The sequence below is a fragment of the Eptesicus fuscus genome, chromosome 11 (genome assembly GCF_027574615.1).
Source record: "Eptesicus fuscus isolate TK198812 chromosome 11, DD_ASM_mEF_20220401, whole genome shotgun sequence".
NCBI classification, from domain to species: Eukaryota; Metazoa; Chordata; class Mammalia; order Chiroptera; family Vespertilionidae; genus Eptesicus; species Eptesicus fuscus.
The window spans coordinates 59,243,086-59,270,681 of NC_072483.1; the positions used below are offsets into that span (position 1 = coordinate 59,243,086).

At 48.9% G+C, this 27,596-nt stretch overlaps 1 protein-coding gene across 10 annotated transcripts in view; it reads right to left on the reverse strand.

Moving 5' to 3' along the window:
- The window catches only part of ASB1 (ankyrin repeat and SOCS box containing 1), a 39,444-nt gene extending 12,248 nt beyond the window's left edge, over positions 1-27,196 (reverse strand). Inside the window, exons 1-7 of one of the 10 annotated variants that reach the window (XR_008557429.1) lie at positions 26,653-27,196; positions 25,049-25,195; positions 22,244-22,546; positions 15,644-16,029; positions 14,120-14,173; positions 10,294-10,468; positions 9,050-9,078 (exon numbers count right to left, since the gene is read on the reverse strand). Coding sequence is in view for 7 of the 10 variants with exons in the window: in XM_054723058.1 (XP_054579033.1) it covers positions 14,046-14,173; positions 15,644-16,029; positions 22,244-22,546; positions 25,049-25,195; positions 26,653-27,038 (1,350 nt within the window). In the remaining 3 variants the exon portion in view is untranslated. Of the gene's footprint in view, positions 1-9,049; positions 9,079-10,293; positions 10,469-10,547; positions 14,174-15,643; positions 16,030-20,877; positions 20,938-22,243; positions 22,547-25,048; positions 25,196-26,652 lie in introns of those variants that run through there. The other 9 variants (XR_008557430.1, XR_008557428.1, XM_054723056.1 and 6 more) reach the window with 9 other exon arrangements.
- Between the last annotated feature and the right edge of the window lie 400 nt (positions 27,197-27,596).

The following is a 27,596-nucleotide window of genomic DNA, read 5'->3' on the forward strand; positions in this document are numbered from 1 at the left end:
GGTTCGATTCCTGGTCAGGGCACATGCCTGGGTTGGAGCTCAATCCCTAGAAAGTGGTGTGCAGGAGGCAGACAATCAATGATTCTCTAGAGCAGTGGTTCTCAACCTTTCTAATGCCGTGACCCTTTAATACAGTTCCTCATCTGTGGTGACCCCCAACCATAAAATTATTTTCGTTACTACTTCATAACTATAATTTTGCTACTGTTATGAATTGTAATGTAAATATCTGTGTTTTCCGATGGTCTTAGGTGACCCTGCTAGCGGTTCTCAACCTGTGGGTGCATCATTGATGTTTCTCTCTTTCTCCCTCTCCTCTCTCTGAAATCAATAAAAACATATTTTTTAAAAATGGGTAAAGACAGTCTGTCTATCCAATAAATGGTGTTAGAAGAATTGGACAGATACATGAAAAATATCAAACTAGCCCTGGCTGCTCAATGGTTAGAAACCATTGGCCCACAGACTGAAGGGTCTCAGATTCATTTCCCGGTCAAGGGCACATACCTCAATTGTGGGTTTGATCCCCACACTTGTCAGGATGGCTATCATCAATAAATCAATAAACAACAAGTGTTGGTGAGAATGTGGAGAAAAGGAAACCCTTGTGCACTGTTGGTGGGAATGCAGATTGGTGCGGCCACTATGGAAAACAGTATGAAGGTTCCTCAAATAATTAAAAATGGAACTGCCTTATGACCGAGCAATTACATTTCTGGATATTTATCTGAAGAAACCCAAAACACTAATTCAAAAGAAATATGTGCACCCCTATGTTCGTTGCAGCACTATTTACAATAGCCAAGATATGGAAGAAGCCCAAGTGCCCATGGATAGATGCATGGGTAAAAAACTATGGTACATTTACACAAGGGAATACTATTCGGCTGTAAAAAAGAAGAAGAAGGAGGAAGAGAAAGAGAAAGAGAAAGAGAAAGAGAAAGAGAAAGAGAAAGAGAAAGAGAAAGAGAAAGAGAAAGAGAAAGAGAAAGAGAAAGAGAAAGAGAAAGAGAGAGAAGAAGGGGGAGGGGGAGGAGGAGGGGGAGGAGGAGGAGGAGGAGGAGAAGGAGGAGGAGGAGGAGAAGGAGGAGAAGGAAGAGGAAGAGGAGGAGGAGGAGGAGGAGGAGGAGGAGGAGGAGGAGGAGGAGGAGGAGGAAAAGAAGGAAATTTTACCATTTGTGACAGAATAGATGGACCTGGAGAGTATTATGCTAAGTGAATAAGTCAGTCAGAGAAATACCATATGATCTCACATATGAGGAATCTAAAGAACAAAATAGATAAACAAAGAAAACTGAAACAGACTCATAGATACAGAGAGCAGACCAGTTGTTACCAGAGAAGAGGGGGTCAGGGGGTTGGGTGAAAAAGGTGAGGGATTAAGAAGTACAGATTGATAGTTATAAAATAGTTATGGGGATATAAATAATATAGTCAATAATCCTATATAATCCTATATAATAAAAGGCTAATATGCAAATTGTCCACTCGGGAGTTTGACCGCTCACTATGACATGCGCTGACCACCAGGGGGAAGCATGGAATGAAGGCAGCCGGCAGCCAGGGGAAGGAAGGCCCTGGCCAGCAACTGGAAGGCCCCAATCAGCCTTGATCACTGGCCAGACCCAGGGACCCTACCCATGCACAAATTTCGTGCACCGGGCCTCTAGTATGTAATAATTATGTATGGTGCCAGATGAGTACTGGAAATATCAGGAGGAAGTATATGATTGTTAACCACTATGCTGTACACCTGAAACCAATACAAAATAACATAGAAAGTAAACTGTAATTGAAAAATAAAAATTAGAAAATGAAAAAAAAAGAAGTGCAGGCAGGATTCACCCTGAAATGCCACCCTTTGCATTTGAACAGACAACCACCAGAGGGCGCCCACAGTCCTGGGACTTCTGCCCACATGGGCTGGAGTCTGTCCTCAGGTCTGCTTCTGCGTGCTGAGGGACCGCTCGCTGCAGGTGGAGCAGGTTTATTTGCTGTTGAGATTTCCCAGTTCCTTAGAGGGAAATAGCTGTATCCACATGGCACTTGTTTACAGCAAGTTCCACTCATGTTTCACTGAGGGCCTTCCCTTCAGCTCAGTGACTGAACCATCCCCCTCCAGGTTTCCTTTTGTTTACTGCTGTTTCCTGTTCGCTGGGCACTGTTAGGATTCCATTAGATGGTGTCCAGTACACACAGATTTCAGCGTTGAGTGAGGGTTAAAGATGGGCCACCATGCATTAAGTATGGAAACTCCATGAACCACTCTATCCCTCTGAGCCTCAATGTCCCCATCTGTAAAGTAGGGACAATAACCCTGCTAATGACTTCACAGAGCAATTGTGAAAATCAAATTTAAAAATCATCTCATAAAATGCAAACAGCTACTGAAACAAATAGTCTGGAATTATTTCATCAATCTGCTCTGACATGATAGAATAGGTTGGATCAGAGGATCAGACAAACCCCTCAAAGAAAAGGAAGAAAGAAAAGCTGGATAAGACCCAAAGATCCCAGGGAAGAGGGGACTGACTGAGATGAATCTGACACTAAGTGCTGCTTCCACCCTCCAGGCATCTGAAAAGTGTAAGCAACATGACTTGAGAGGATGAGAAGCCATGCAGAGAGAGGCTACTATGAGAGAGGTTAAGCAGTTTCATCAATCTCACAGGGGTTAGGGGAGAAAAGCAACTGGAGTTCAAGGCTACTGAGGACCTTAGGGGACAAGAAGAACGCACAGATGTGAGCCCAACACTCTGCACCAACTCTCTCCTCAAAGTGACCCCTCATTTGCAGACAGGCCCAGAGGCTGACAGGCCCTGGAGGAAACAGTCATGGCCTCTCACTGTGCTATGGAGAATGAAAATACCTGGAGTTCCGGGGGCACCAAGGAGCGAGGCCTGTGAAGAAAAGATGAGCCAGGAATACACTTGCCTTATAAAACTGAAAATCCTCAAATCAGCTCACTACCCGACTGAATTAAGTTGGTCTTCCCCTAAGCTAACTGCCTGTCATGAGCAAAGTAAACACTCTCTAAAGGAAGATAACATGATTCAGAGCCACAACACTGTATGATCACAATGTCCATTATTCAATCAAAAATTACCAGACACACTGGACACAGGACCAAGATAAAAAAGTCACAAGAAAATAATATTGTGGAAACAATTCAAATGCCCACCAACAGAAGAATGAAGCAAATAAAATGTAGCAAATTTGTATAATGGATTGCTACACGTCAATAAAAAAATAGCTAACTACTGCTACACAAAACAACATGGATAAATCTCAGACAGAATGTTGAGTAAACAAGTCAAATACAAAAGAGTGCATACTAATGAAATCATTTACAGGAAATTAAAAAAAATAGATCAAACTAATCCATGGTGATGAAGGTAAAAAAAAAAAGGGTTATCTTTAAGGGGAATATGCAAGGAATATAGGAGGACTTTGGGAACATAAAAACATCCTGATCTGCGTGAAAATTCTTTAGATGTGGAGAGATACAGATTATATAGATATAGACACAGATATAGATACAACTGTACTGTATGTGTATAACAATTCATCAATCTAAATACATAGGATTTGTACATTCTACATTATATAAATTATACCTCACTTAAAAAAATAAGAGAAAGAGAGCCAATCTTTCAAAATAAGTAAATAAACAGATAGAACTCAACATATGAATTTAAAAGCAAATTACACAAAGCTGAAGAGAGAATTAGAGAATTGGAAATTATGTCAGTAGAAAATTAAATACAGAAAGAAAAAATACAGATGGAAAATACAGAAAATCCTTTTAAGATGAATTTGGAATAAGAAACATTTGATATGTGAACAAAGAAAAACTAATAAGGTGGTAGGTAGATTTAAGCCCAAATATATCAATAATTACAATAAATATAAGTTTAGTAAATATATCAATTAAAAATAAATTATCAGATTGGATAAAACAAAGTTTAACTCTATGATGCTTCAAGAGATACACCTCAAATATATAGATACAGAGAATGTGAACATGAAAGCACTTTTTAAAAAGATACACTATGCCAGCACTGACCAGAGGAAAGCCAGTGAAGTTACACATAATACCAACTTAAACTCAAAAGCAATAAGCATTAATAAAGAGGGAGCCCTAGCGGGTTTGGCTCAGTGTATAGATCGTCAGCCTGCGGACTCAAGGGTCCCAGGTTTGATTCCTGTCAAGGGCATATGCCTGGGTTGCGGGCTTGGTCCCCAGTAGGGGGCGTGCAGGAGGCAGCAAGTCAATGATTTCCTTTCATCATTGATGTTTCTATCTCTCTCTTCCTCTCCCTTCCTCTCTGAAATCAATAAAAAAAAAAGTAAAAAAAAAAAAAAAGAGAGAGAGATTTTGTAATAATGAAAGGGTCAATCCACCAGGAAGACATGGCAATTTCAAATTTATATGCACTTAACACATTGCGCATCAGTAGTTTTATTGCTAGCTTTACCCAGTGGCCAGGTAAGTTTCTATTGAACGAGTATAAAAAAGTTTTACAAAGTATCATACTTTAAAAAGAAAATACCTTGTAATAAATAACTTCAAAACGCAGTGGGTATTTAATTTTAAGGTGTGCCTTTAGCATTTATGTAAAACACTGTGTAATATGAAAACACAAGAATGCTCGTGATCTGCCCACAATGTGTTAATAATATAGGCTTAAAATATGCAAAGCAAATATTTACACAAATAGAAGGAAAAATAGATGCAACTATAGTCAAAATAGAAATTTTAACAAATGTTTATCCAAAATGGATAGAATAAGCAGACAAAAATATTAGTAAATGTTTAGAAGATTTGAGCAATATGTTGAAATCTCAACAATTTCCAAGAATCAGAAACATAGATTATAGTCTGTATTGTATTACTATAGTGGAATTAAGCCTCAATAGGGGGAAAATTAAAAATTCCAAGTACCCTTTTAAATAATCTATGAGTCAATAAGAAATAACAGAAATTATAAATATTTTAAATGGATAAAAATGAAAATATAACATCAAAAGCCATGCTCAGAGGGAAAGTTGTACATTTAAATGCACACAAACGAAAAAAAGAAAGGCTAAAAATCAATTACTAACGTCTCCATTTCAAGAAATTGTAAAAGTACAGCAAACTAAACCCAAAAAAGGAAGAAACAAAGCTTAAAGGCTTATCTAGGGAAGAGCTGTGAATGTAGCTTCTGTCTAATGGGTAAACCCCAATGATATTCACATGTGACCCAAAATTTTTTGAGAGAATTATATCAGCAAAAACTGCCAGCCTAAACTGAAAGGGACAGAGCTAGAACTAAATTAAAGGGGTCCGTTTGACCCCCAAAATTCTACTGGCAGGAATAAGGCTGTGAAAACTGCTCTGCTGCAAACGTGTACTACCTTTCACACAAAACGGAAGGATGACTCAGAGGGTGGAAACAAGAGGCCGGAGGGCAGAGTGGGCACCACAAAGAGTCCTGTCCAGCCCTTGAGACCTCGCCGAGGCACCTCCAACATTTGCCGACTAGACCTCTGAATTGCTATGGCCCAGTGAATCCTTTGTGCCTCCCCCCTTTTTAAAGAGGAACGTCTGCAGTGATCATCCTGTACCTGTCCTACCATTCATAGGGAGCAGGTAACCTTCTCTTTGGTTTCATAGATCTGAGGATGGAGAGGAACTACACTAAAGGAGCTGAACTCGAACTGCATTTGAAGAGCCTCACCGTGGGGGAGCGAACCCTGCAGGGGAAGAGGTGAATACAGCTGGAGGCAGATCGAGAGTTGAAAAGGATTTGGGGTTTTTGTTTGTTTATTTGTTTTGTTTGTTTATATGGAAGAGAGTTGAGCCTCCAGTCAAGAGCCAGGGAAGTTTACTCTGCCTCTCAAGGAAGGAACTAAAAAGCCACAAGGCTGGTGTGGATACCGGAAAGGATGAAGACAGACCAGACTTCAACCCTGAACTCCGAATTGGTACTTCCAAGTAACCTGTTCCACATGCTTCCTGGGGTACCTCAAAGGCATCTCAAATTCGACATTTCCAGGATCAAGCCTCATCTGGTAGCTTCCATCTCAAGGAATAGCAAGATTCTCTACCCCGCTGCATGAGGCGGAAATCCAGTCACAGTCTTTGACACCTTCCTCTTCCTAACCGCTCATTTCCCCATCAGTCACCAAGACCAGAAGATCCTACTTCCTAAACAAGTCTAAGATCAGCTCACTCCCTCCACCACTCTGCCAGGGACCAAGTCCAGGCTGCCAGCAGCAGAGCCAGCCTCAGGAAGCGGCCGAGCCGCTGGCCAGCCTGGACATCAAGGCCGGCTCCCACAGCCAGCACGCCCGCTCCGTTCCAGATGCAAGTCCCACTGCGGCTTTCCCTGCTTAAACCACTAAGTGGCCTCTCGGGATGAGGATCAAAGTGTTAACCTGGCCCAGTGGACACTCCGTGGCCTCCCTGCTGGCCTCTCCAGCCCCCTTGCCCCTCTTTCCCTCCAGCCTCACTGACCTGCCTCCTCTCAGCCCCAGGTGATGTGCCCCTCCCCCATGGGCCTCTGCACAAACTCCCCTCTTCCTCCTCACCCAGTCCCGCCCCTTCACCTGGTAAATACCTCCCAGACATCAGATTTGGGTTCTGTGCAGCTTTCACCCGAGTTAATGCACACCTCACTGAACAGAGCGCCTGCCTCCAGCACCCTTTGCGTGAGTTTAACCCTTGGAACCAGCCTAAGCAGGGGGTGACATTCCTGTCTCCCTCTGCACGTGAAGAGACGGGCCCACAGAACTGAAGAAACAGTCACAGAGCTGGGGACAGGTCCCTCTTGTCAGATTAATGGAGAAAAGAACTATCAGGAAAGGAAAATTCTGACACGAAGAGAAAGCAGAGAAGTGCAATGCTGTGATTAGGGGTCCCTTCCTCTTAACTTCCTTCCCGCATCCGTCTCCCTTCCCCCTCATTGTTTCCTCCTTCCCTGCACGCAACAGCTGGCCTGTCTCTGGTCAATACTTCACAAGGAAGCAGCTTGGTCGGCCTTGCCCACAGATCTGAAAATTCCCTGCAATAAACATGCCAAGGGTGAAATAAGACGATGCATTTTCCCAGCCCTGCCAAAGCCGAGTTCCACATGAAGGGCCAGCGTCTGAGCAAGGAAGCTGAGGATGCCAGCCACCTTGCCTGGCGGAACCCGGCTGAGGTCCAGATTGAACAGACTGGGTGGTGGAGCTAAAGGTGTCGTTCCCCCAGGGCCACAAACTGCTCGGCTCCTTCCAGCCTCCTCCCCTGCCGGAGCCGGGGCCAGTGCCTCTGGCAGAGGCTCTGAGGAACTTGAGGTTGATGGCTCAGAAATGCCCTTTCTTTCCCCGAGTAAAAGCACCTACGTAGTACTTGCTGGGCGTTCCTCCACCAGAGGACAGATGCCAGGGGGGCGATGTCCCTGGGGCTCTGGAAGCTGTCCTTTTCCTGGCGCTGCACCGGGTACAGCATACCTGCCGAGGTGAGTGGAGGACTGTGACCACACACCCAGCTCTGCCAGGCCAGCAGACACCCCACTTCCGGGGGTGGGTCAGAATCTCTTTCCTCTGGGCAGCTCCACTCATCGTCCTGTGGTGGCTCTTGGTCTTTTAACTTTCTTAAGCAGAGAGTCTCAAAGATCCCTCTCCCCAGCCCGAGCCAGTTTGGCTCAGTGGAAAGAGCGTCAGCCTGCGGACCGAAGAGTCCCAGGTTCGATTTGGTGAAGGACATGTATCTTGGTTGCAGGCTCGATCCCTGGCCCTGGTCAGGGCGTGTGGGAAGGCAATCAATTGATGCGTCTCTCTCACATCAACGTTTCTCTCTCTCTGACTCCCTTCTACTCTCTAAAAATCAATGGAAAAAATATCCTCAGGTGAGGATTTGAAGAGAAAAGAAAAGATTCTCAGAGCAAAGTACCGAAGTACTTGTGTTCAAACGCCAATTTGCACTTTGTTGTTCCATCAGTGGCCAGTGTCTTCTCTACTGGATTCCCGTGATGTCAGAAGACAGCACAGAGCTCCCAGGAGGCTCAGCCCCGGCGCTGTGCCCTTTCTGGGCCTGCACGGGACAAAGTCAGGGCCCAGCCCAGGACGGGATGCCAGCCCTCCCCAGAGCCCATCCCCAAGATGCCCCATGTTGGGTCAGTGTCAGAGCTGATGGCCTGTAAAGCTGACTTTGAGTTTAAGGGCCTTTGGAGAAAAGCGTTCATTGTTTCTAGTCAAACCAGACACACGGGCGATGACGCTGTGGCGTGCTGATCCCCACACTTTCGTTCTGTTCCCGTACTCATGACAACGGGATTCCACTCCCACCCACGCTCTGACACCAGAGTAAATGCAACTGCCCCACTCCTGTGAGCCTTCCCTAAGTTTGGTTTTGGCATCACAGAGGAGAGTGGGGATGTTGAAGATGCTATCACTCACCAGGGACTGTCAACACTACCACCTCTGCCGCCAGACACATAACCAGGGCAAATCCCAGCATGCTCCAGGGCATAGGATGCCTGTGCCCCGGAGGAACAGCTCATCTGAGCCAGCCTTCCCTCACACTTATCAGCAGGAACATGGAAGCAGATGGAGGTGGGTCCTGAGGGGTCAGAGTGAGGAGTGAGGAATGTAACAGGAGCTGGAGGTTACATTCAGCTGTAAACAGCCAGTTTACTTGACTGAAACTTAAACTAAAAAGAGACCTATGTTTAATGAGGCTGAGATGCAGAGCTTCCTGGACTGGAGGAGGGGTGCCAAGGCGTAGGAGACGGGAATGTGGGGCTGGGTTCATCAAGGTGACTACCCGCCTACTTCCCCAGAGGCACTCCTGTCACTAAGGCATGAGAAACACATGGCAAAATGTGCACTCACATCCTTGAAAAGCTCTGGGACGGCTCCCTCAGCGGGCAGATGTGATGGTGGGGATGCTGCTATGGAGATGGGCGGTTCGTTTCAGGGAGGATGATGGATTCAGAGGAGCTGAGGCCAAATGGCAGGACTTGACCTCCACAGGCAGGGGGTGGGGAGTGGGAGGGTGTACATCTGCAGCAGATGTGGACCGGTCATCAAAATCAAGCAGGAAGAAAACTTCAGGTACAGGAGAAAAACCTGAGCTAAAACTGTGGCTAGTGACTGCCCTTCAGCCCGTTCCCAGACCCATTGCAATTCACAGGCCGAGCCCTTGATGGAAGGGGAGGCTGGGTATCCTGTCGAGGGAACCCGACAACCCTGCCTCAGTGCACAATGCAAATACTCCACGTCTACCCAAACCCACGGTCCACTGCTCAGTCCCGGACCATTTCCTCCTTGCCAGCTGGCCCCGCTGTGCCTCCTTCCTTCTCACTGCGCTGGCACCGGGCTGGGCGTGATCAGCGGGGAGCTGACCTCCCGCAAGCTCCAGCAGCACCCAGCAGGCAGCTACCTGGTTGCGTCCCGCAGGTGTCCTGCTTCCCAGGAAGTTTAACTTCCCACAGGCAGCTTCCTGGCATTGCCAGGGAGTCTGCCTGCTCCAGCTGCTTCCCACCAAGTTCAACACAAGCCCCTGCAAGCAGCTTCCAGCAGGTGGCTCCCTGCCCACCAGCCTTGGCCCAGCAGCCCAGGCAGCCCAATGAGCTTCCCTGCCCAAGTGGCCGCAGCCCCCACAGGATTTAGAGTTTGCTGACAGGGATATGGCCACAGGAAACACAGGGCTGCAGAGCCTGAGAATTTCCGGGCAGTTGCATCTTGCAGAGCCAGTTACTGGAACACCTGTGAATGCCCATCCCAAGGGGGCACATTCCCCTTAGATGCAGTCTCCCCTACTCCCTGGTGTTTCTGCACCAATCATGGCTCCCACATGGCCCCTGTAGATTTTCCAGTCAATGACACCTGCTTACCGGGTTCAGGACTTCAGGGGACATACATCTGTCTTTAACTCATTCATTCCTGGGTTCCTCCCAAAGCTTTACACCTCACCACCCCACCCCACCACCATCTCATTTTTTAAATGAGCCATATGGCCCAGGTCAGTTTTTCTCAGTGGTTAGAATGTAGGCCAGCAGGGCCATGGGTTCAATTCCCAGTCAAGGGCATGTACCTCTATTGTAGGTTTGATCCTCAGCCCGTCGGGGAGGCAACCAATAGATGTGTCTCTCTCGTCAATGTTTCTCCCCCCCCCCCCCCCCCTTGAAAATCAATGGAAAAAGTATCCTCTGGTAAGAAAATAAAAAAAATCACATATAACAGGGCCCAGAAACAAGGCTCTTGCCTGTGGTCTCCACCTCCCCCCTCCCCCATCGAACACTGCAGGGGCAGATGCCTCACTTGAAAACGTGGGTTTCAAACCTTCTTCCAACCAGAAACCCACTAAGCGAAACAGGCTCGTCCAGCAGTTGGAAGCTGTGCATCAACCCTCAGGGCCATTCGAGACCCCTGCTTAGACAAGTCCTTCTCTCCAATCGTCAGAAACTTTCCAGAGAGACAGCTACTTCCCCCTGAACTGCGGACACAAAGATTTCACACAATCAATCCCATGAGACAAATGGTCCAAAAAATTAAGACACTTGGAGGAATTATAGGGGAATAAAGCATTTATTAATTGACAGTAACATAGAAAGATGTCCATCGTAGTTTTGAAAGCTCTTAACCAGGTACAAGTGCAAGAGCAGTGGGTCCCAGCCACTGTGGTCAAACACACTCATCACAAAGCTGAGGGGACGCTGTGCTCAGTGGCGGTCCTTATCTGTGGCATGTCCCGGGCACACAGGAGCTGTGCACACACCAGGCAGAGGACTCTGCTGGCTGAACTGCAGCAGCACACTGTGGTTTTATACACGAGAGAGTGGTGTCCATAAACACCACACTGAGACTGGACTTATGCACGTTCGTACATTACTTGGTAGAGATCCGAAAACAAAGCAACTTAAAAAGAAAGGATACCCACGCATTCCAGACACTGAGCAATTACATTCTAAAGCAACAAGAGTCACTCCTCCCCACCTCACTTCTCCATCCTATTACGGCCTAGAGCATATAGAGTAGATTCTGCACAAGATACAGAGGAGAGTCTCTCGTGGACTCGGGAGTGGCCAGCGGGCCACCACTGCAGGGACGCTGGCCCTGTCATCGCCAGGATGTAGCATGCACTTCCGACCATGCCACACAGGGACCTCACAGCTCGTTCCTGGATGAGGCAACAGCAACACTACACTGTCCTTCAACAGCGCACAGGCCTCTTCCAGGATCCAAGAGGACTTTCTCACCGCTGTGTAAACACACTACAGCTGAACTGTGGGTCCCCGACTTTGGGACTTCAGAGATGGGCAAACTTGAGAACTTCTGTAGCTTGACAAAAGGCAGCCAACCATTTGTTTTGCAACCAAGATTTTTTTTTTAAATTGCCCCCTATTACCACCTTCATTAAAGGACATTTCATCACCCAAATTAAGAACATAATCTCAGAATAAAAGACAACCCTCTAGGGTGAATAAATTGGACTTTCTAAGTTATACTTCTGACCTGCACAGAGCCCGCTGTGCCCAAGACATAGCTGTGGACCCCAGGACTCTCACTGCCCCAGGGGACACACGGTCAAGCCCGATCCCCAAGGTCCCGGCCCTTACAGCACCCGCACCATCACTCACTGAGGAGAGGGACCAGTCACCAGGACAGCAGCTGACACGTGAAGGGATTGCTCAAGCACAACGTGCCTCCCACACATGCTCCTTGTGAGCCCTGCGGGAAGGCACAGCCTCACTCAGCGCAGCCTCCCTGCCCACGGGCCTGCCCAGGCACAGATGCTTCTCTGGGGCAGGGCATCCTCTGCTCAGTCCAGTGCTTGCTGTCCCTCTTCCTACTTCTGCATGAAACATTCACTTGAAGAATCAATTCATGGAAGATGAAAAAAACTTAAAATGATGGCACTTAGGCCTGATAACAGAAACATATTCTACATTAGGAAACTGCCAACTGTCCTTTCTTCTTAAAAGTATCTGTTTAACAAGTACATATGGACTAAAACTTATCCAATTCCAGAACCAAACATCAAAACTAAAGTATCTCTGCCTTAAACGCTTTTCCGGAATAAAGCCAGGTATAAATAAATAAATAAATATATAAATAAGCAACATGGAAAGGCACAAACGTGACACGGGTGGGTTTGGGAAATACATTCCACACCCCACCCAGGGTGCCAAAGCTGAATTCTCGGAGTTATCAACGCTGCCCCCACCCATGCCCACCCCAGCCCATCTGTCCACAGCAGCCAAGGCCCAGAGCTCAGGACTATGGAGACCGTCAGAGGCGCCGCGGACTAGGCTGGGGGCGCTCGGCTCCTTCCCACTGGTTGCCGGTGCCCTTTCCTGGGGAAGGCTCGGCCGGCCAGGCAGCAGCCTCAGCTCTTGGGCACCCAGGGCTTAGAAACATGATTGTATAAAGTGCTCTGATAGAAAGTTATTGTTCCTATGCTGTGGCCCACCGTTGCCACAAAAGACAAGGAGCTCTAGTAAAGTGTCACTCTGAACAACAAAGGGGCCTTAAGCAGCTGACTGTTCACACGTCCCCAGGCTCACGTTTGGCAGCTATGAAGTTTCAGGCAGGCTGACCTCCAAATTGTAGGAATTCTGAAAAAACTCACTAGACACTGGCTGAACCCAGGGAGCATCCTGTCCTCCGGAAAGGAAGAGGTGAGGCCCGGCCCTGTGCAGCCAGAAGGTCACGCCTGCACGTGGGGAGCTCCTGGGCTGGCAGCAATCCCAGGGGCTGCTGTCCAGAAAGCCCTGAACACCGCCACCCTCTACCCAGGACAGCGCTGGGGAGCTGTCCTCAACAGGCCCGCAGACAGCACTCAGCAGGGCAGGTGCAGAGCACGCATAACTGCAACATGGCTCCCCTGGAGAGCGCCTGAGCCAAACGAGCAGCAGAAAAAGGGGACCCAGGATTGGGAAAGCTCCAAGGTGAGCTAAGCACCACTCCTGAAATTCCTCCTTTAGGGCCCAGGTGTGAGAGCGAGCCCCACCCACAGCCCAAATGTCAGGTGACAACCCGCTCACCTCTCTCACCTACCACCACCCCAGCAGGCCAGGGGGAGACCTGACCTCAACACTATCCACTTAGGTTCTAGGAACACCACCAAGACATCAGGTCCCAAACAGAGAGGAGCAATCACCAACCACAGGTGTCTGTCCACAGGACACCAGCAGCTGACAGCCTGGCCGCACCAAGGACAGGTGGTTGCCACGCTGATGTGTGCAGGGACTAGGAGACAGGCAGTGCTGCAGGTCTCTTTTCCCACTGCACCTGGCAGTGGATGCTGCTGGGCAGGCCTTGGTCCAAACCATGTCTGCAAGCTCCCCAGAGTGAAATGGCAGAAAACTCGGGACCTGTGGCACGATGCCAAGCAGTCGGGTACCAGAACAGGTATAGCGCTGGGGAATGCAGACGCTCTCTCTTTTGATTGCAAACAAATGCAGGCACTGACTTTGAGATAACACAGCCAATCCTTGCAGCCAGGAAACCAGCCTTGACTGAAGACAGCAGGACTCCCCACCACAAGGAGAGAACACTGAACTGGCAAGGAAGGGGTGTGAGTACGACATGTCACATGTCAACCCCAGGAGCAAGGGACAACCAGCAGGTTCATGAACTGTGTTTCTGCACTCTACTTTTTTACCAAAAACTCCCTTTTCATTTGATATCAGAAGGATGAATCAAACAAATTGAGAAGTAAAACCACAGACAGAAGCACAGCTCTGGAAAGTGCTGAGTTCTCCAACCACAGCCTGCACCTGCACACATTTCCAGGCCCACTCATCCATCTGCAGCTGGGAAAATCCAAAACAGACACTGAGGAAGAATAACATGAAGTTCTGTATGAGCCTCTCAGCTGATAATGACCCAGAGACTGTCCGATGTCCAAGACCTGAGATGGAATTACAACCCAGAAGAACAAGGCCGTCTGCCTAGCAACAGCCAAATGTGATCTGTCAGCACAGGATGGGCTCACAGGGGCAAGAAGCAGGTCCAGCTTCCCCGCAGATCACCTCCTTCCGCGCTGCAAACCACCGCTGCTCTGCCTTCTACTCGTACAGCAGGAACTTTTTTATGGGGTCTGGCAGCGGCAGCGAGGGAATCAGATGGAGTCGGTACTTGCCAAGAGCTCTTCTCACGGCCACACGGCACAGATTCAGCAAAGCCCTGGGGACACCTGGGAGGCCATGGGAAGGAATGGAGAGAAAGAGGAGAGATTAATTCCTCTCCTAACTCTGAGGAGCAAAGGCTGGCTGTGACTGACAGGCACAGATGCTCACTGCCAACTTCCCAATTTTAGAGCGAGGAGCATGAGCCGTGGTGAAAAAGGCCTTGCTACCTGCTCCTTCTGTCTGCAAAAGCAGGGAAATCCTCATTACCTGGGGCACCTGCTGGCTGACAGCATCTCCTCAACTGTGTTCAATTCCCCACACAGAGAAGTCAGAGCTGACCACTGAAAGCCCCGGCAGGTGTAAACACTGCCCCCCACCCTCTGTCAGGTCAACCCAGAAGCCTCACAGGGGTCTGGGAGAGGGGGTGAGGAGGACAGGCTAACAATTCTGCTCCGTGTCAAAAAAGCCCAGCCATGTCTCTGACTTGGGCAACAGGCATGAACATAGACAGGCAGCTTAATTCTATCAGAACAGCTCTAACCACCGGGTCTCCCGAGGAAGGCCCATAGGAGCACGTATCAGTGACAGCTCCAGGGAACCCAACAACCAAGTTCAACAAACTCAAGTTTGTACGAGGTGGGGGCCAGCTGTCAACCCAGATGCCCAGGACTCAGGCAGCAATGAGGCTGGGCGGGGGCAGGTCAGAGGGCACAGTGGCCTGCACAGGACACTCGAGATAAATTCCAAGCCCCAGAGAGCCTCTGACAAGACACAGCCCCATCAACTGCAGACTCTGGCTGTCAACATATTAATGCATTAGCAAAATCTTTGTGCATAAATAAGCAAATGATGGACTTATTCTAACAGAAGTTAGACTTATCACACAATCCCAAACCAAAGAAAGAGAAATGGGAAACCCTAAAAGATGGGCTTACAATTTGTTCAAGGCAAACATTTAAAAATCAAATTAGAGCCCTAGCTGGTTTGCTCAGTGTTTAGAGCGTCAACCCGGGGACTGAAGTGTCTCAAGTTTGATTCTGGTCAAGAGCACGTACCTGGGTTGCAGGCTCGATCCCCAGCCCCAGTCGGGGTGCGTGCAGGAAGCAACCAATTGATGTGTCTCTCTCACATTGATGTTTCTCTCTCTGTATTTCTCCCCCTCCTTTCCACTCTCAAAAAAAAAAAAAAAAATCAATGGAATACATATCCTCGGGTGAGGATTAAAAAAAGATGTCTTATAAAAATTAAATAGAAGTGAAAGAATTTGGGGTCACAAAGCGGAACAAAGGGGGAAAAATATATAATTTTAGAAGCTTTGAGAACATGTACTTTTATAGATTTCCTGGTATCAGCTCTTGGTATCTAGGGATTCTAAAGAGAAGACCGATCTGAAAGACCATTCTGGAAAAGTCCTAGCCCTAACCGAAGATTCTGGCCATGTGCTTAGTTGGAGGTGTCTTTTTTAATTGCTACAACTTGGTTCATTCGAGTGTCCCAAACAGACAGCAAGTCAGAGCTGAATTCGGGCTGCTTACTTCTGGCCTCTTTAAAGACCTGCAGGGCCTCGGGGTCCACCTTCCTTCTGCCTCTGGACTCTGGGCCCAGGGACTCCCACTTCACCAGGTTCAGGTTGGCTCCAAACTCCACGAGCAGACTCACAAAGGCCGCCTCGCAGCCGTGACGCAGGACGGCATCCATGACGCACCCGGGGGAGCCCCTGCAGAAACCCTGCGTGTTGACAGGCCCGTTGCAGTTGAAGTCGGGGTTCGCCCCTGCCTGGAGCAGAAGCTTGAAGCACTGGAGGTTGTGGTAGGCTGCGCTGATATACAAAGGGCAGACAACCAAGGAGGTGAGGCGCCGGGAAAAGGGCGGCCGGATGTCAGGAAAAATATGGTGGTTGATGTCGACGTCAGCCCCGTACCTACAGGGGAGACACAGGGATGATCAGACCTTGCAGGGGACTAATGGTGTCAACAGATTCTCAGGCACCCCAAGGAGATGGGCCTGAACCCCATGAACACTGGGGACCACTGGAGATGCCACAGTTCACATCAGTCTCATTACTTCCAGCAAGTAAGAATTAGTTAGGAACCTGTAACCCACGCACAAATTCGTAAAGAAATTCTCTCAAATCTTCAAAGATCCAACAATCTCACAGCTAAACAGGGGATTAGGAAAACTTCCAAATTTACCTTATGAGATCACCAAAACAATATTCCCCAAACCTGATAAAGGCCATACCATAAAGAAAAACTACCAACTACCTTCACTTATGTTAGCAAAGAGAATCCAAAAACATTAAGAAAGCAACATACCAGGACCTCATGGGGATTACTGCAAGAATGCCAGGGTAGTTCCAATATTAGAAATGCTATTGTGATAACCCATCATATTCAGAGAACTAAGGAAAGAATCATGTTTACCTCTATAGATGCAAAAGAAAAGGCACATGATAAAACTCAATACTTATGCATGTTTAAAAACTCTAATAAGACAGTAAGTAATAGATGTTTCCTTAACACAATGAAAAAGCCTTCCTCACCCCAGAAGTCAGGAAATATTTGGCTTTCCCACTAAAGCCAGGAGCAATGCACACTCCTACCTTCTGGCCCACTGTTCTGAAAGGTACCGTAAATAAAGGTATTAGTGCAATTAGACAAGAGGAAAAAATGAGCTGATTAAGATGGGAAAGGAAGGCCATGACTGTGTGTGGAAAGCCCTAAATAATTACTGAAAACACACTAACAAGCAATGAGCTTTATTATAGTAGCAAGTTGGAAAACAACAGCCTTCATATATACAAACAAAAACAAGTTCAAAGATAAAGTGGGAAAGACCACATTTATGATAGCAAAATAAATGTTAAAGTGAGATAGCTAAGCATAAACTTAACAGTGCATCCAAGATTTGCATGAGGAAAATTATAAAGTTGACCCTTAAAGGTGGGTTTGAACCACATGGGTCCACTTATACGCGGGTCTTTTTCAATACTCAGTTGGCCCTCTGTATCCCTGGGGCTTCGTAGCTACAGATTCAACCAACCACAGTTTGAATACAGCATTCTGATCCATGGGTTGGAATCTCGGTTGTGAGGGCCAACTGTATGCATTGTTCTATGTCATTTTATATAAGGGACTTCAGCATCTGTGAATTTTGGTATCTGTGAGGGTCCTGGAACCAACCCCTCCACCCCCAGGGATACTGAGGTACAACTACAGTTAAGTTTTGGAGGACTCAAAAGTTACACTCAGATTTTAGACGGCACGCAGCACAGCACCCCTAACTCCCAGGGTCAACTGTACATTGATTTATAGACTTGACTTTAAACCATGTAAATATACAGAGTGGGCAAAAGTAGGCTTACCATTATAATACAAATAAATAATACAATAATTAATAATAATACAAGAATAAACACTATTTTGCATACTCACAACTGTAAATCTACTTTTGCCCACCTGTGTATTTGTAAAGCATATCCTATATAATAAAGCCTTATAACATGTAATACCTCAATTAATAAAGAAATTTTTTAAAAAGCCTTATATGCTAAGTGTCCAACCATTTGATCATTCGACCAGTCGCTATGACACACACTGATCACCAGGGGGCAGACGCTCCAACCGGTAGGTTAGCTTGCTGCTGGAATCTGGCCGATCGGGACTGGGCAAGATGGACTGGACACACCATAGAGACCTCCCGCGGTCTCTCCCCAGCCCTGATCGGCCGATCAGGACTGGGTGAGACAGGCTGGACACACCCTGGAGTCCTCCCACGGTCCCTCCCCGGCCCCGATCATGTACCGTTGGGGTCCCTTGGCCTGGCCTGCACCTCTCGCAATCTGGGACCCCTCAAGGGATGTTGGAGAGGCGGGTTCAGCCTGATCCCCGCAGGCCAGGCTGAGGGACCCCACCGGTGCACAAATCTGTGCACCAGGCCTCTAGTTGTTAAATAAAGAGCAATCCCTAAAAACTGAAAGCAAAACAAACACTTGAACCCAACTGTGTACCAACTGGTGCCATCAGGTATACTACACATCCAGACGGGCTGGCTTGCTGGGTGCATCAGTCGCCTGGAAGGATGAGGACAGGAAGCACAGGGAGGTTCATACAGCCCCCAGGTGGGCTGCTCAAGGGTCCCTGAGCTAATCCCTAAGGCTGTCCCAGAGCCTCCACCTCTCACTCCCAGTGGCAGCCCAGGAAGTAGGAAATGATCTCACCCGGGTGGGCATGTACCAGCCAGTCTCTAAAGGACTCTACAGAGAGAGCCTTCAGGGCCCTCATAAGGACTGGCCTTGTCACTGCATTCAGGGACACATTCTATTAGGCATTTGGAGTTTTCCTAGGCCAAGCACAAGCTACCAATCTGGGTCATTTTACTCTAAGCAGGGGCCGCTGGCTACAGCGGGCAGGGAGACCTGCTCAGGATGTCAGCATACTGGCCAAGTGAAGAGGGTGCCTGCTGAGGATGTGCCTGGTATGGGGTGGGTGAGGAGGCATGTGTGGGAAGGGGCAGTATTAACAGGAGATGGTTGTAAAGTATACCTCTCCACAAAACAGTCATTAATAGAGACTGGGTTACAAAATAAGTAAATACGTTAAGGACAGGGAAACCAGGTCTCCCTGGCTGGAAAAGAGAAGCTGGAGGCACCCACGTGAACACCTACCTGCTGATGTTCACAGACAGAGAACCACAGACCGAATGTGTGTGAGTGACTGCACAGCAGGAGGGCCTGGAAACAGTGACACCACACGCAATGAGCACTCCTTGTGTCTGATCTTGGTTTCTAAACACATTCTCCACTCAAAGAAACCAGGACTCACATTCCAGGTCTGAGACAGAAAGCACAAGATGAGCCTAGAATAGCTTGTTATGTGAGAAAGTGGGGAACTGCTCAAAGATGGGGATGTGTCCAAAGACAGAGAGATGGCTGGCTGGGGGTCCCGAAGACAAATCTGACACAATTAAAGCATCAAAATAATTAACAATATAATTAAATAATAACTCAGTGGGTAATTCAGGAAACCATGAGTCTAACATAAATAAATGAATTTTAAAAATCTGATGAGGAATAGAGATATGCATGTTTGCAAAGTATACCTCTCCACAAATTAATTAATTACAGAGGGAAAAAGAATAACCTGGCAGACGCCACGTTAACCACAAAGTCACCGTGACGTCAGCAGTATCAGGAACAGCTGGAATCACATGCAGCCCCACAGAATGCAGTGGGAAGCGCAGCCTCACTTCCGGGGGTCCTGGCAAAGATGCAGCACCTACTCTAACTGAGTCAACACCAGACAGCCGGCACCTGTGGCCTTGAGCCAGTCCTGCTGTGCCTCCCAAGCTTTGTCATCACACACTTCATCTGCATTAGGAAACGGGAGTTTGTAGAAAGTATGACGAGGGGCAGAGGGAACAGCACTGTTTCCATGCATTCCCCAAAATGGCTGGCCTGCAGTCACAGCCAGCACCACGCTTGTGCTCTGTCCCAGTGTCCTGTGGAACCTGCACTGCCTCTCCAGCAGCACTGGCCTGTAAAGAAAAGACGGCACATGGACCTCCCACTGACGCCACCGTGTGGCATCATCAGATACGACAAGTGCAAACATCACTCTCCCAGACATCCTAGGAGGGAGGAGGGAAACATTCTAAAACACACACCAAACCATGCAGAAACTCTATTTCATTTCACACACTCAATCAATTAAGAAAAGGAGCACTAGGTTTCAAGCATTGATTTTTTTCCCTCATTCTCAGGGGTTTGTTTTCCAAAATGTTTGCAATTTTGGGCAATATGACAATATAGTATTAGCTGAGCTGTGGGAAAGACAGCCCTGCATCCACTCATAAAAATATATTGGATGCGAGCCAGTTCATTTTAATCCTGAATATTTTCCAAAATTCCCTACTGCTTTTAATATCACTGGCAAGGAACCCCTGGGACAACTCAATAAATCAACATAACGTGCACATAGAGAAATACCACTCCTTACCTTTGTTAAAAAGCATCGGCAACATACACCATAACAGAACGGAGGCTTACTTGCAGAGGACACAACTAACAATGCCAGAAGAAAGCCCGGCCTGGGGAAATGGTGGGAAGGCAGGGAATGCTCAGGTCGGACTGTCCATCAGGAACCAACCACATCCCTCCCATTTCCCAAGTCACTGACCTCACCACTTAGAACATACACACTTTCAATAGGGTAGCACGTGTTCTGGGGACCTCACTGTGAAAGCAGTGTCCGTGCTCCAGGAGGGAACCAGATGCCGTAATGACCTTTCTCCACAGGGCACTGCGAGCGCATCTCTCAAAGCCAGGCCTGCACTTAATTCAAAGCAGCCGTGCGTCAGGACGACTGAAGTGCCCAGAGGGATCTCAGGGACCAAGATGAAACTTCACTGATTGATCCTACTCAGAAACATTTCCAAGTTAATGACTTATGTTCTCCAAGATGCAAAAATACAGGGCTTGGCTTATCAGGCCAGAAAGCCTGGAAAAGGAGGAGAAAAGGCATCACCGCTCTATCACCCTCAATATCACAGCCACATCATCCCATTTTCCTTCCCAAAGGTCAATTTCAGAGCCATTTAGTACAGAATGGAATAACTATATTCTCAGTACCTGATTTCAAAACCATGTTCTGTGCTGGGCGAGGGGAATGTCAGGTCCCTCTCCTCGAACCACCCCACTGCAACCTGTAACAACAGAACCCTTACCTAGTCCTTTGACTCTGAGAACCGGCTAACTATACTGCACTCGGTCAAGCACAGAGGAGCTGCCTCCTGAGTAAGTCACTGGAGATATGGAAAATGAAAATGCAACCTGGTTCAAGTAAGGAAAAAAAGTGACCACTAGTGTAATTATTTTAATGTGGTCTTATTTTAAGACCACAAACCATCTAAAATGCTAGAAAGAGAAAGCAAAGAAAGCATAGATCATGGAACAAAAACATAAGTTGAAGAACAGTTAAGAAACAGACCTAACAGCAGCTACAGCAATAATGTTAACTGTACTAAAAACAAAGAACCCCAGACAGTCAAATAATAAAGGTGAACACCAAGATTAACCTGAGAAAATTAAAGCTCACAGTTACAGAGTGCTAAGCAAAGGAGCCTTCAATGAAACTAATAGGTTTTACATTAAAAAAAAAACCTTTTGTTTTCATAATGAGCATAATCAATAAGCAAGAACTTTTATGAACTCAATTAGCATCAAAATACAGAAAGCAAAAACTACTAGCAATACAGGGGAAACAAATCACAACAGTGACTAGACAGTAACAGAGTCTCTGAATTTGGTTAAAAATGTAAAAACAGAGAGAGGAACTCTGAATCACATAATTAAGGCAACCATATTGTACTACGCAAACAAAACACCCATGGTCATGTACTTTGGTACAAGCACCCACAACAATGTAGTCTAACTTCACAAAAAGATATTTAATTCAAAGAATCCCCAAAATGGAAATTAGATGGGCCATATTATTCTGAGCACAATACGGTACAATTAGATAAAACTTTCTTCTCCATAACTATAAGAACAAAGAAGAACTAAATTTGCCTGGCCAGTGTGGCTCAGTGGTTGAACACTGAACCAGAAAGTCATGGTTGTATTCCCAGTCAGGGCACATGCCCAGGTTGCGAAGCTGGATCCCCAGTGTGGGGCGTGCAGGAGGCAGACAATCAATGATTCTCTCTCATCATTGATGTTTCCATCTCTCTCTCCCTCTCCCTTCCTCTCTGAAATCAATAAAAATATATTTTTTTAAAAAAGAAGAACTCAACTTCAACTGCATTTAAAATTGAGGAAAAAGCCTAGTGGAATCGCCAAAGCTATAGGCAAATTTTTACATTATTAATCAAGAAAAAAGTGAATAAGCATATAACTCAACAGTTATGGAAAACAGAGATTAAAAATAGCAATTAATCAGTAAAAAAATAAGAGAACTGATACAGGTAAGAAGAAACTCTTTAAAAAGATTAACAAAATAGACAAATCCTCTAACAAGTCTAATTTGAGAGAGAGAGAAAAAAAAACAAGCAAATATGGAAAACAAGGAGTGAGACCATGGCTGCAGTTCCCCATGGTGGCCGTCAGAGGCCACGGGGCCGGGCCTGGCAGTACTGACCTGATGAGGGCCTTCAGTATGTCGGCCCTGCCCACGCGAGAGGCGTGGTAGACCGGGGTGCTGCGATGGTGCCGGCTTCCATTGGGGTCAGCCCCGGCTTCAAGGAGGATCTGGGCACTCTCCAGGTGTCCATTCACCACGGCCACATACAGGGCCGTCTGTCCCTTCACATCCACGAGGTCCACCTCGGCCCCCTTCCGGATAAGGAAGTCCACACAGTTCCCATGGCCAGCAGTGGCCGCGATGCGCAGCGGTGTGCAGGGGAGCCAGCCACAGCACCAGACGGACTTCTCGTTGATGCGGCTGCGAGGGAACACAGGGATCCAGGCCGTGAGGGTCGGCGCTGGGAAACCCATAAGCTGCTGCGCCTCCCCTCATATGGAGACTAGGAAACAGAGAACAGGGGGCCAAGCTCCTAAAACAGTCACCCCTTTGCTTCCACAGCGCTCACATGTTCACCGTGCTGGGCCCATTCTACAGAAAAGAAATCCGAGGCCCAGGTACACGGATGGACACTAGAGAAGATCTCGGGCTGCTCCACAGAGGGGAAGGGTCTGCCTATGGAGGGCAGCACTCACGGGAATCTGGTCAGGCCTCCAGGCCCCTTTTCCCCAGCTTGGGCCTACCTGCGAAGGCTTAAGGTTGGACCACGCTCTGGGCCTTGGTATTCTCCCTGGGACTAGGTGACCACTGTGGTCCCTCTGATCTGACACAGCACCAATAACAGCCTGTAGGAACCACTAAAGCTGCACAGGGCCTACACTCCTGGCCAACACCAATGGAGGGAACCTGTGCAAACTCAGCTCTCATCGGAAGTGACAATCAGACCAGGGCTCCCTATCCAGGAATGCCATCCGTGCAACCCACTGACCCTCCAAGCCACCAACTGAGGCACGTTTCACCTCAAGTTCCCCAAGCAGCCTCGGACACCGCTCAGGAACCCAGACCACAGGAGCAGTGACCCAGAAACGTGCAGTGGGTCCGGGCTCGTCCTTCAGCTGGGAACTAGCTTCCACTGGCCAAGAAGGCCAAGGAACGCTCCAAGGACACCTCACCAAAGAAATACATAGCAACAAAAAACATCGTCAACAAGCAGGAGAGTCACTGTACTTGAGTACAGAAACAAGTACTTGGAAAGCAATATAAAAACTATGGATCTAAAACCTAGCTGAACTCTATGTTATTCTGCTATTTTTATTCTACTGGTAAGCAGCAAATTAAGATTTGCTTTGGACTTGAGTCATTCACATTGAATATCTGTGTGTAATCCACCTGATGTCTTTGTATAACAATTCTTTATGGACATTTAGAGCTTTTTCTTAATATTAATATCTGTTGTAAGGGATTAATACTGAGGTATTATAAGGAAAAGCAGAAAGAAACCTATTTCTATAGTGTTAGAAACCCTTTCTTTTTAATCCTCACCAGAGAATATATTTTCATTTGTTTTATTATTTCTTTTTGTTAATCCTCACCCGAGGACATTTTTTTCATTGATTTTTTCATAGAGAGTGGAAGAGAGGGAGGGAAGGAAGGGGGAGAGAGAGAGAGAGAGAGAGAGAGAGAGAGAGAGAGAGAGAACATCGATGTGAGAGAGACACATCAGTTGGTTGCCTCCAGCACACACCCTGACCAGGGCTGAGAATCGAACCTGAAACTCAGCTATGTGCCCTTCACCAGAAACTGAACCCACAACCCTGCAGTTTGTGGGTCAATGCTCTCACCACTAAGCAACACCAGCCAGGGTTATTTTCATAGATTTTTGAGAGGAAAGAAGGAGAGAGAAATATCTATGTGAGAAAGAAACATTGATCAGTTGCCGCCCATAGGCACCCTGACCAGGGGTCGAACCTGCAACCTTTCAGTGTACAGGATGATGCTCCAACCAACTGAGCCACACAGCCAGGGCAAAAACCCTTTATTGGGGAACTATCCACAAAGTTGGTATTGGATTCCGTGTCTACATGCAGGCATTTCTTCTCTCAACTCAGTCCTGAAGGGGGAAGAAAAACACCGAGAAAGCATGGTGTTGTTCTGGTTGCAGTTTCAAATCTAGTTGGGACTCCAGGCAATCAGAAAACACCCAGAAAGAAGAAAGCCCCTGAGCTCTCCCAGGTGTCCCGAGTAGGAAGAAGGAGCCGCAAGAGTCCACTGCTGGGAAGAAAGGGCTTGAGCCGCGATGGAGGGCCTGACAGGAGTTGGCAGGGCGACAGGCAGGGCACTATGGCACCATGGACAAAGTGAAGGAGAAACTGAGCACCCAGCACACGCCTGGCTGATGAGACAGCTATCCCCAGGCCCTGGAGGCAGATGACCGAGGACCTGAGAAGCCAGAGAGGAGTACCCCAGGAATGAGGTCACGTGTGGTACATCAGGTGATTTGAACCCCCAAGGGAGAGATAACCAGAAGAAAATACACAAGGAAGGTGAATGTAGCATACCACTTAGCGCAAAGAGCCAGAGACTTTCAAAGGGGCATGGCTACCGCTGCTGAAGAGGGTAACAGTGCTGCCGCAGGAGTAACACAGAAGAAGCTGACACCACGAGGCAAAAGCTGCCAGAAAATATAAAGGTCAAATGACAGAGCTGGACTTGAACTCGGGTCTCCCAGGCCTCAGTATCGGGCTATCTCCTAAGAGTCTGACCACTCCTCCATCTCTTTTGTTCCCTGTCCTCTAAAATGGGAAAGCATCGGGCTCTTCACCTGCAACCAGACCGTGTGCCTCCCACCTGGGTTGTGAGCCTCGGTTTCGTGCAAACCCACAGGGCCCACGTACGGGGCAGCCCCCTGACAGCGATGCTCACCTGCGGTAGCTCTCCTCCTGCAGCAGGCTCCTGAGGGTCTGGAGGTCCCCCACGTAGGCGGCGTCGTGGAGCCTCGTGTCCTCACAGTGCTCCAGCGGGTGGTCACAAAACTGCTCCCTCAGCCACTCCTTCAGATTAGGACCTGCACTGAAGAGAGGAGCTGCTGTCAGCTCCGGGAAACCCTGCCCACGCCAACCAAAAGGGGCGCCATCTACAGCAATCCCTTTCCCTCAAGAACAAATCGTTCCCATGCTCCAGAAACGCCCAGAGCACAGAAGAATATAGAAAGTTTCCCTTAAGAGAAGTAGTGCATCCCTGACACCAAACCTGACAAGAATAATAATTCTCAAAACATTGGTGAGATGGGGGATGGAGAGCCAAACCTACTTCATACAGAAGATCCTAAAGGAAGACTTTTGAAAACAATTACACAGCCGGGGAGGGGGAGAGGTGAGGACCTCAGGCTGCCTGCATTCACCTCCCCACCACGCCAGCGTGGGACCAAGCACAGCTGTACAGCACACCCCTCCACGGGCAGGCTTTTCCCAGTGCTGAAGATGCTTTTTATATTCAAGTCAAACCTCTTCTGCGTGCCTTCTGCACACAAGCCCCTGTATGTGAGGACAGCGCCAACCTTTCCTCCACAAGACTCCTCTCTCCACTGGGGAGCAGCTGTCAGTCCTCCTCTCTTCCCAACTGAACCCCTCTCAGTCCATCCCTCACTCTCACGGGAAATGACCTCCCAGGCCCTAAGGTCCTGGCTGTCCCCGGGGTCAAATCCAATACCGACCAAAGCCCAGGGCAGAAGGGGGGGGTCTTGCCTGACTTGTTCTTGTTCATTGGGGTGTCCCAGCTCCAGCAAGGTCCAGCCAATACAGGGCCCTCAGTGAGTGTTTGTGGGAGGGAGGGAGGGAGGAATGCAAAGTGCTACTTGCTCCGGTCTCCAAGTCAACACTGTATCTTAAATCATGGCACGCCTACGAGTAACAGTCGTAAGGTCCTTGTTTATTACTAAGGACTAATAAGCTCTTTGGAGGGGGTCTCTCTCCAAAGACACATACATGAGCATGTAAAGTGTCCAGAGCACACAGAAGCGGCTGGTATACAGGGCAAATTCAGACAACAGGCGAGGAGGGGATCCCACTACAGGTTAGGAGGGAAGCTGTCCTGAACACCTGCGAATGATGCACTGCCCCTGCCGATGCCCATGGGCACAGTAGGAATATTTCAGGGAGAGACCCTAAGCCAGGTGGCCATGGTGAGTGGTGGGCGTGAGTCCTTCCAGCTGCCTACACCCAAGTGTGACAGGGCTGCCTCCTCTGGACGTGGTCACCGAAAGCTCGCTGCGAAGGCGTTACCGCTGTGCGTGGGGGGCATGGCCCGAGGAAAGGCACCTGCCGCCGGGGGGCCGGCTCTGGGTCTTCCCGGGCAGGTGCCCTCAGAGCTGGAAGGTGGCCACTAGGCTCACAGCTGGGGTCCTCACGGGCAGGCAGTTCAAGATGCAAGTTCCCTGGGAAAGGACGTCCGGCGCGGGGGCTGCTCCCGCCAGGCCGCGGAGCGAGGGATCGCAGGGGCCTGCCCTCACCCCGCTGCCCGCACGTTACCTGCGGGCCCGGGCCCGGCCCGCCCGTCGGGGCCGCCGCCCTCCGCCATGGGCACTCCGACCTTCGGCCCGTCCGCGGCCCGCCTCCCCGGCCCCAGCGAGCCCCGCCGGCCGGAACCAGCGCGACGGCGACCACTTCCGGCGCCGCGGGCTGGTAGGTCGAGTCCGGTTTACGATTCCTGACGACCGCGCCCCGCCCGCACGGGCTGCCGGAGCCTCCGCGTCCCGCCTCGCTTCCCGACCGGAGGGCGAACCTGCGCTTTCCCCGCACGGCACGCAGAGGAGTCTGGGAAAACACGCTCGCCGGGGGCGGGGCCTAACTCGCGAGGCCCCGGGAACTGCGGCTGGTCGCGCCCGTCCCCGCCCCCACGGAAAGGGCGTGGCCATCAGCCTGGCGGGTGTGGGCGGGGCCTCGGGTGGGTCCGGAGGCCGGTTCGAGCCCGACCTTGGCCTCGCGGATGGGAGGTCCCCGGGAGTGCGGGTGCGGGGAGGCCTGCACCGGGCAGCAGCGGCCCCGCTCCCCTGTGTCCCCGCGCTCAGCCGTGGGCTCGGAGCAGTCCCGGAGCGCGCGGATGCGGTCCTCCCAGCTCTGTCCCCGCGGCAGGCTTAGTTGGAGGGTCACCACAGCGCTGGGCTTCTGTTAACGGGGTATTCGATGAATGTTCCCCCGAAATTCCTTCCACGAACTGCTGTCAAATCATGTGCATTGAGTCGGTGCTTTAGCGTGGGTTCCCTTGGCTCCTTCCGTGCTCCCCACCGGCTTAGAGAGAAGGCTTCTGCGGAAGGGGCAGGAGGGCCTCCGTGGATGCTGGGCGGGCGCACGTGGACAGGTTTGAGAGGTGAAGTGGGAGGTACAGCCGGTAACTGAGGAGTGTGAGGCCTGAGCCCCCCCGCCCCTTCCCCCCAACACTGTGCACGTGACCCGCTGGCCCTTCTTGTGTTGTA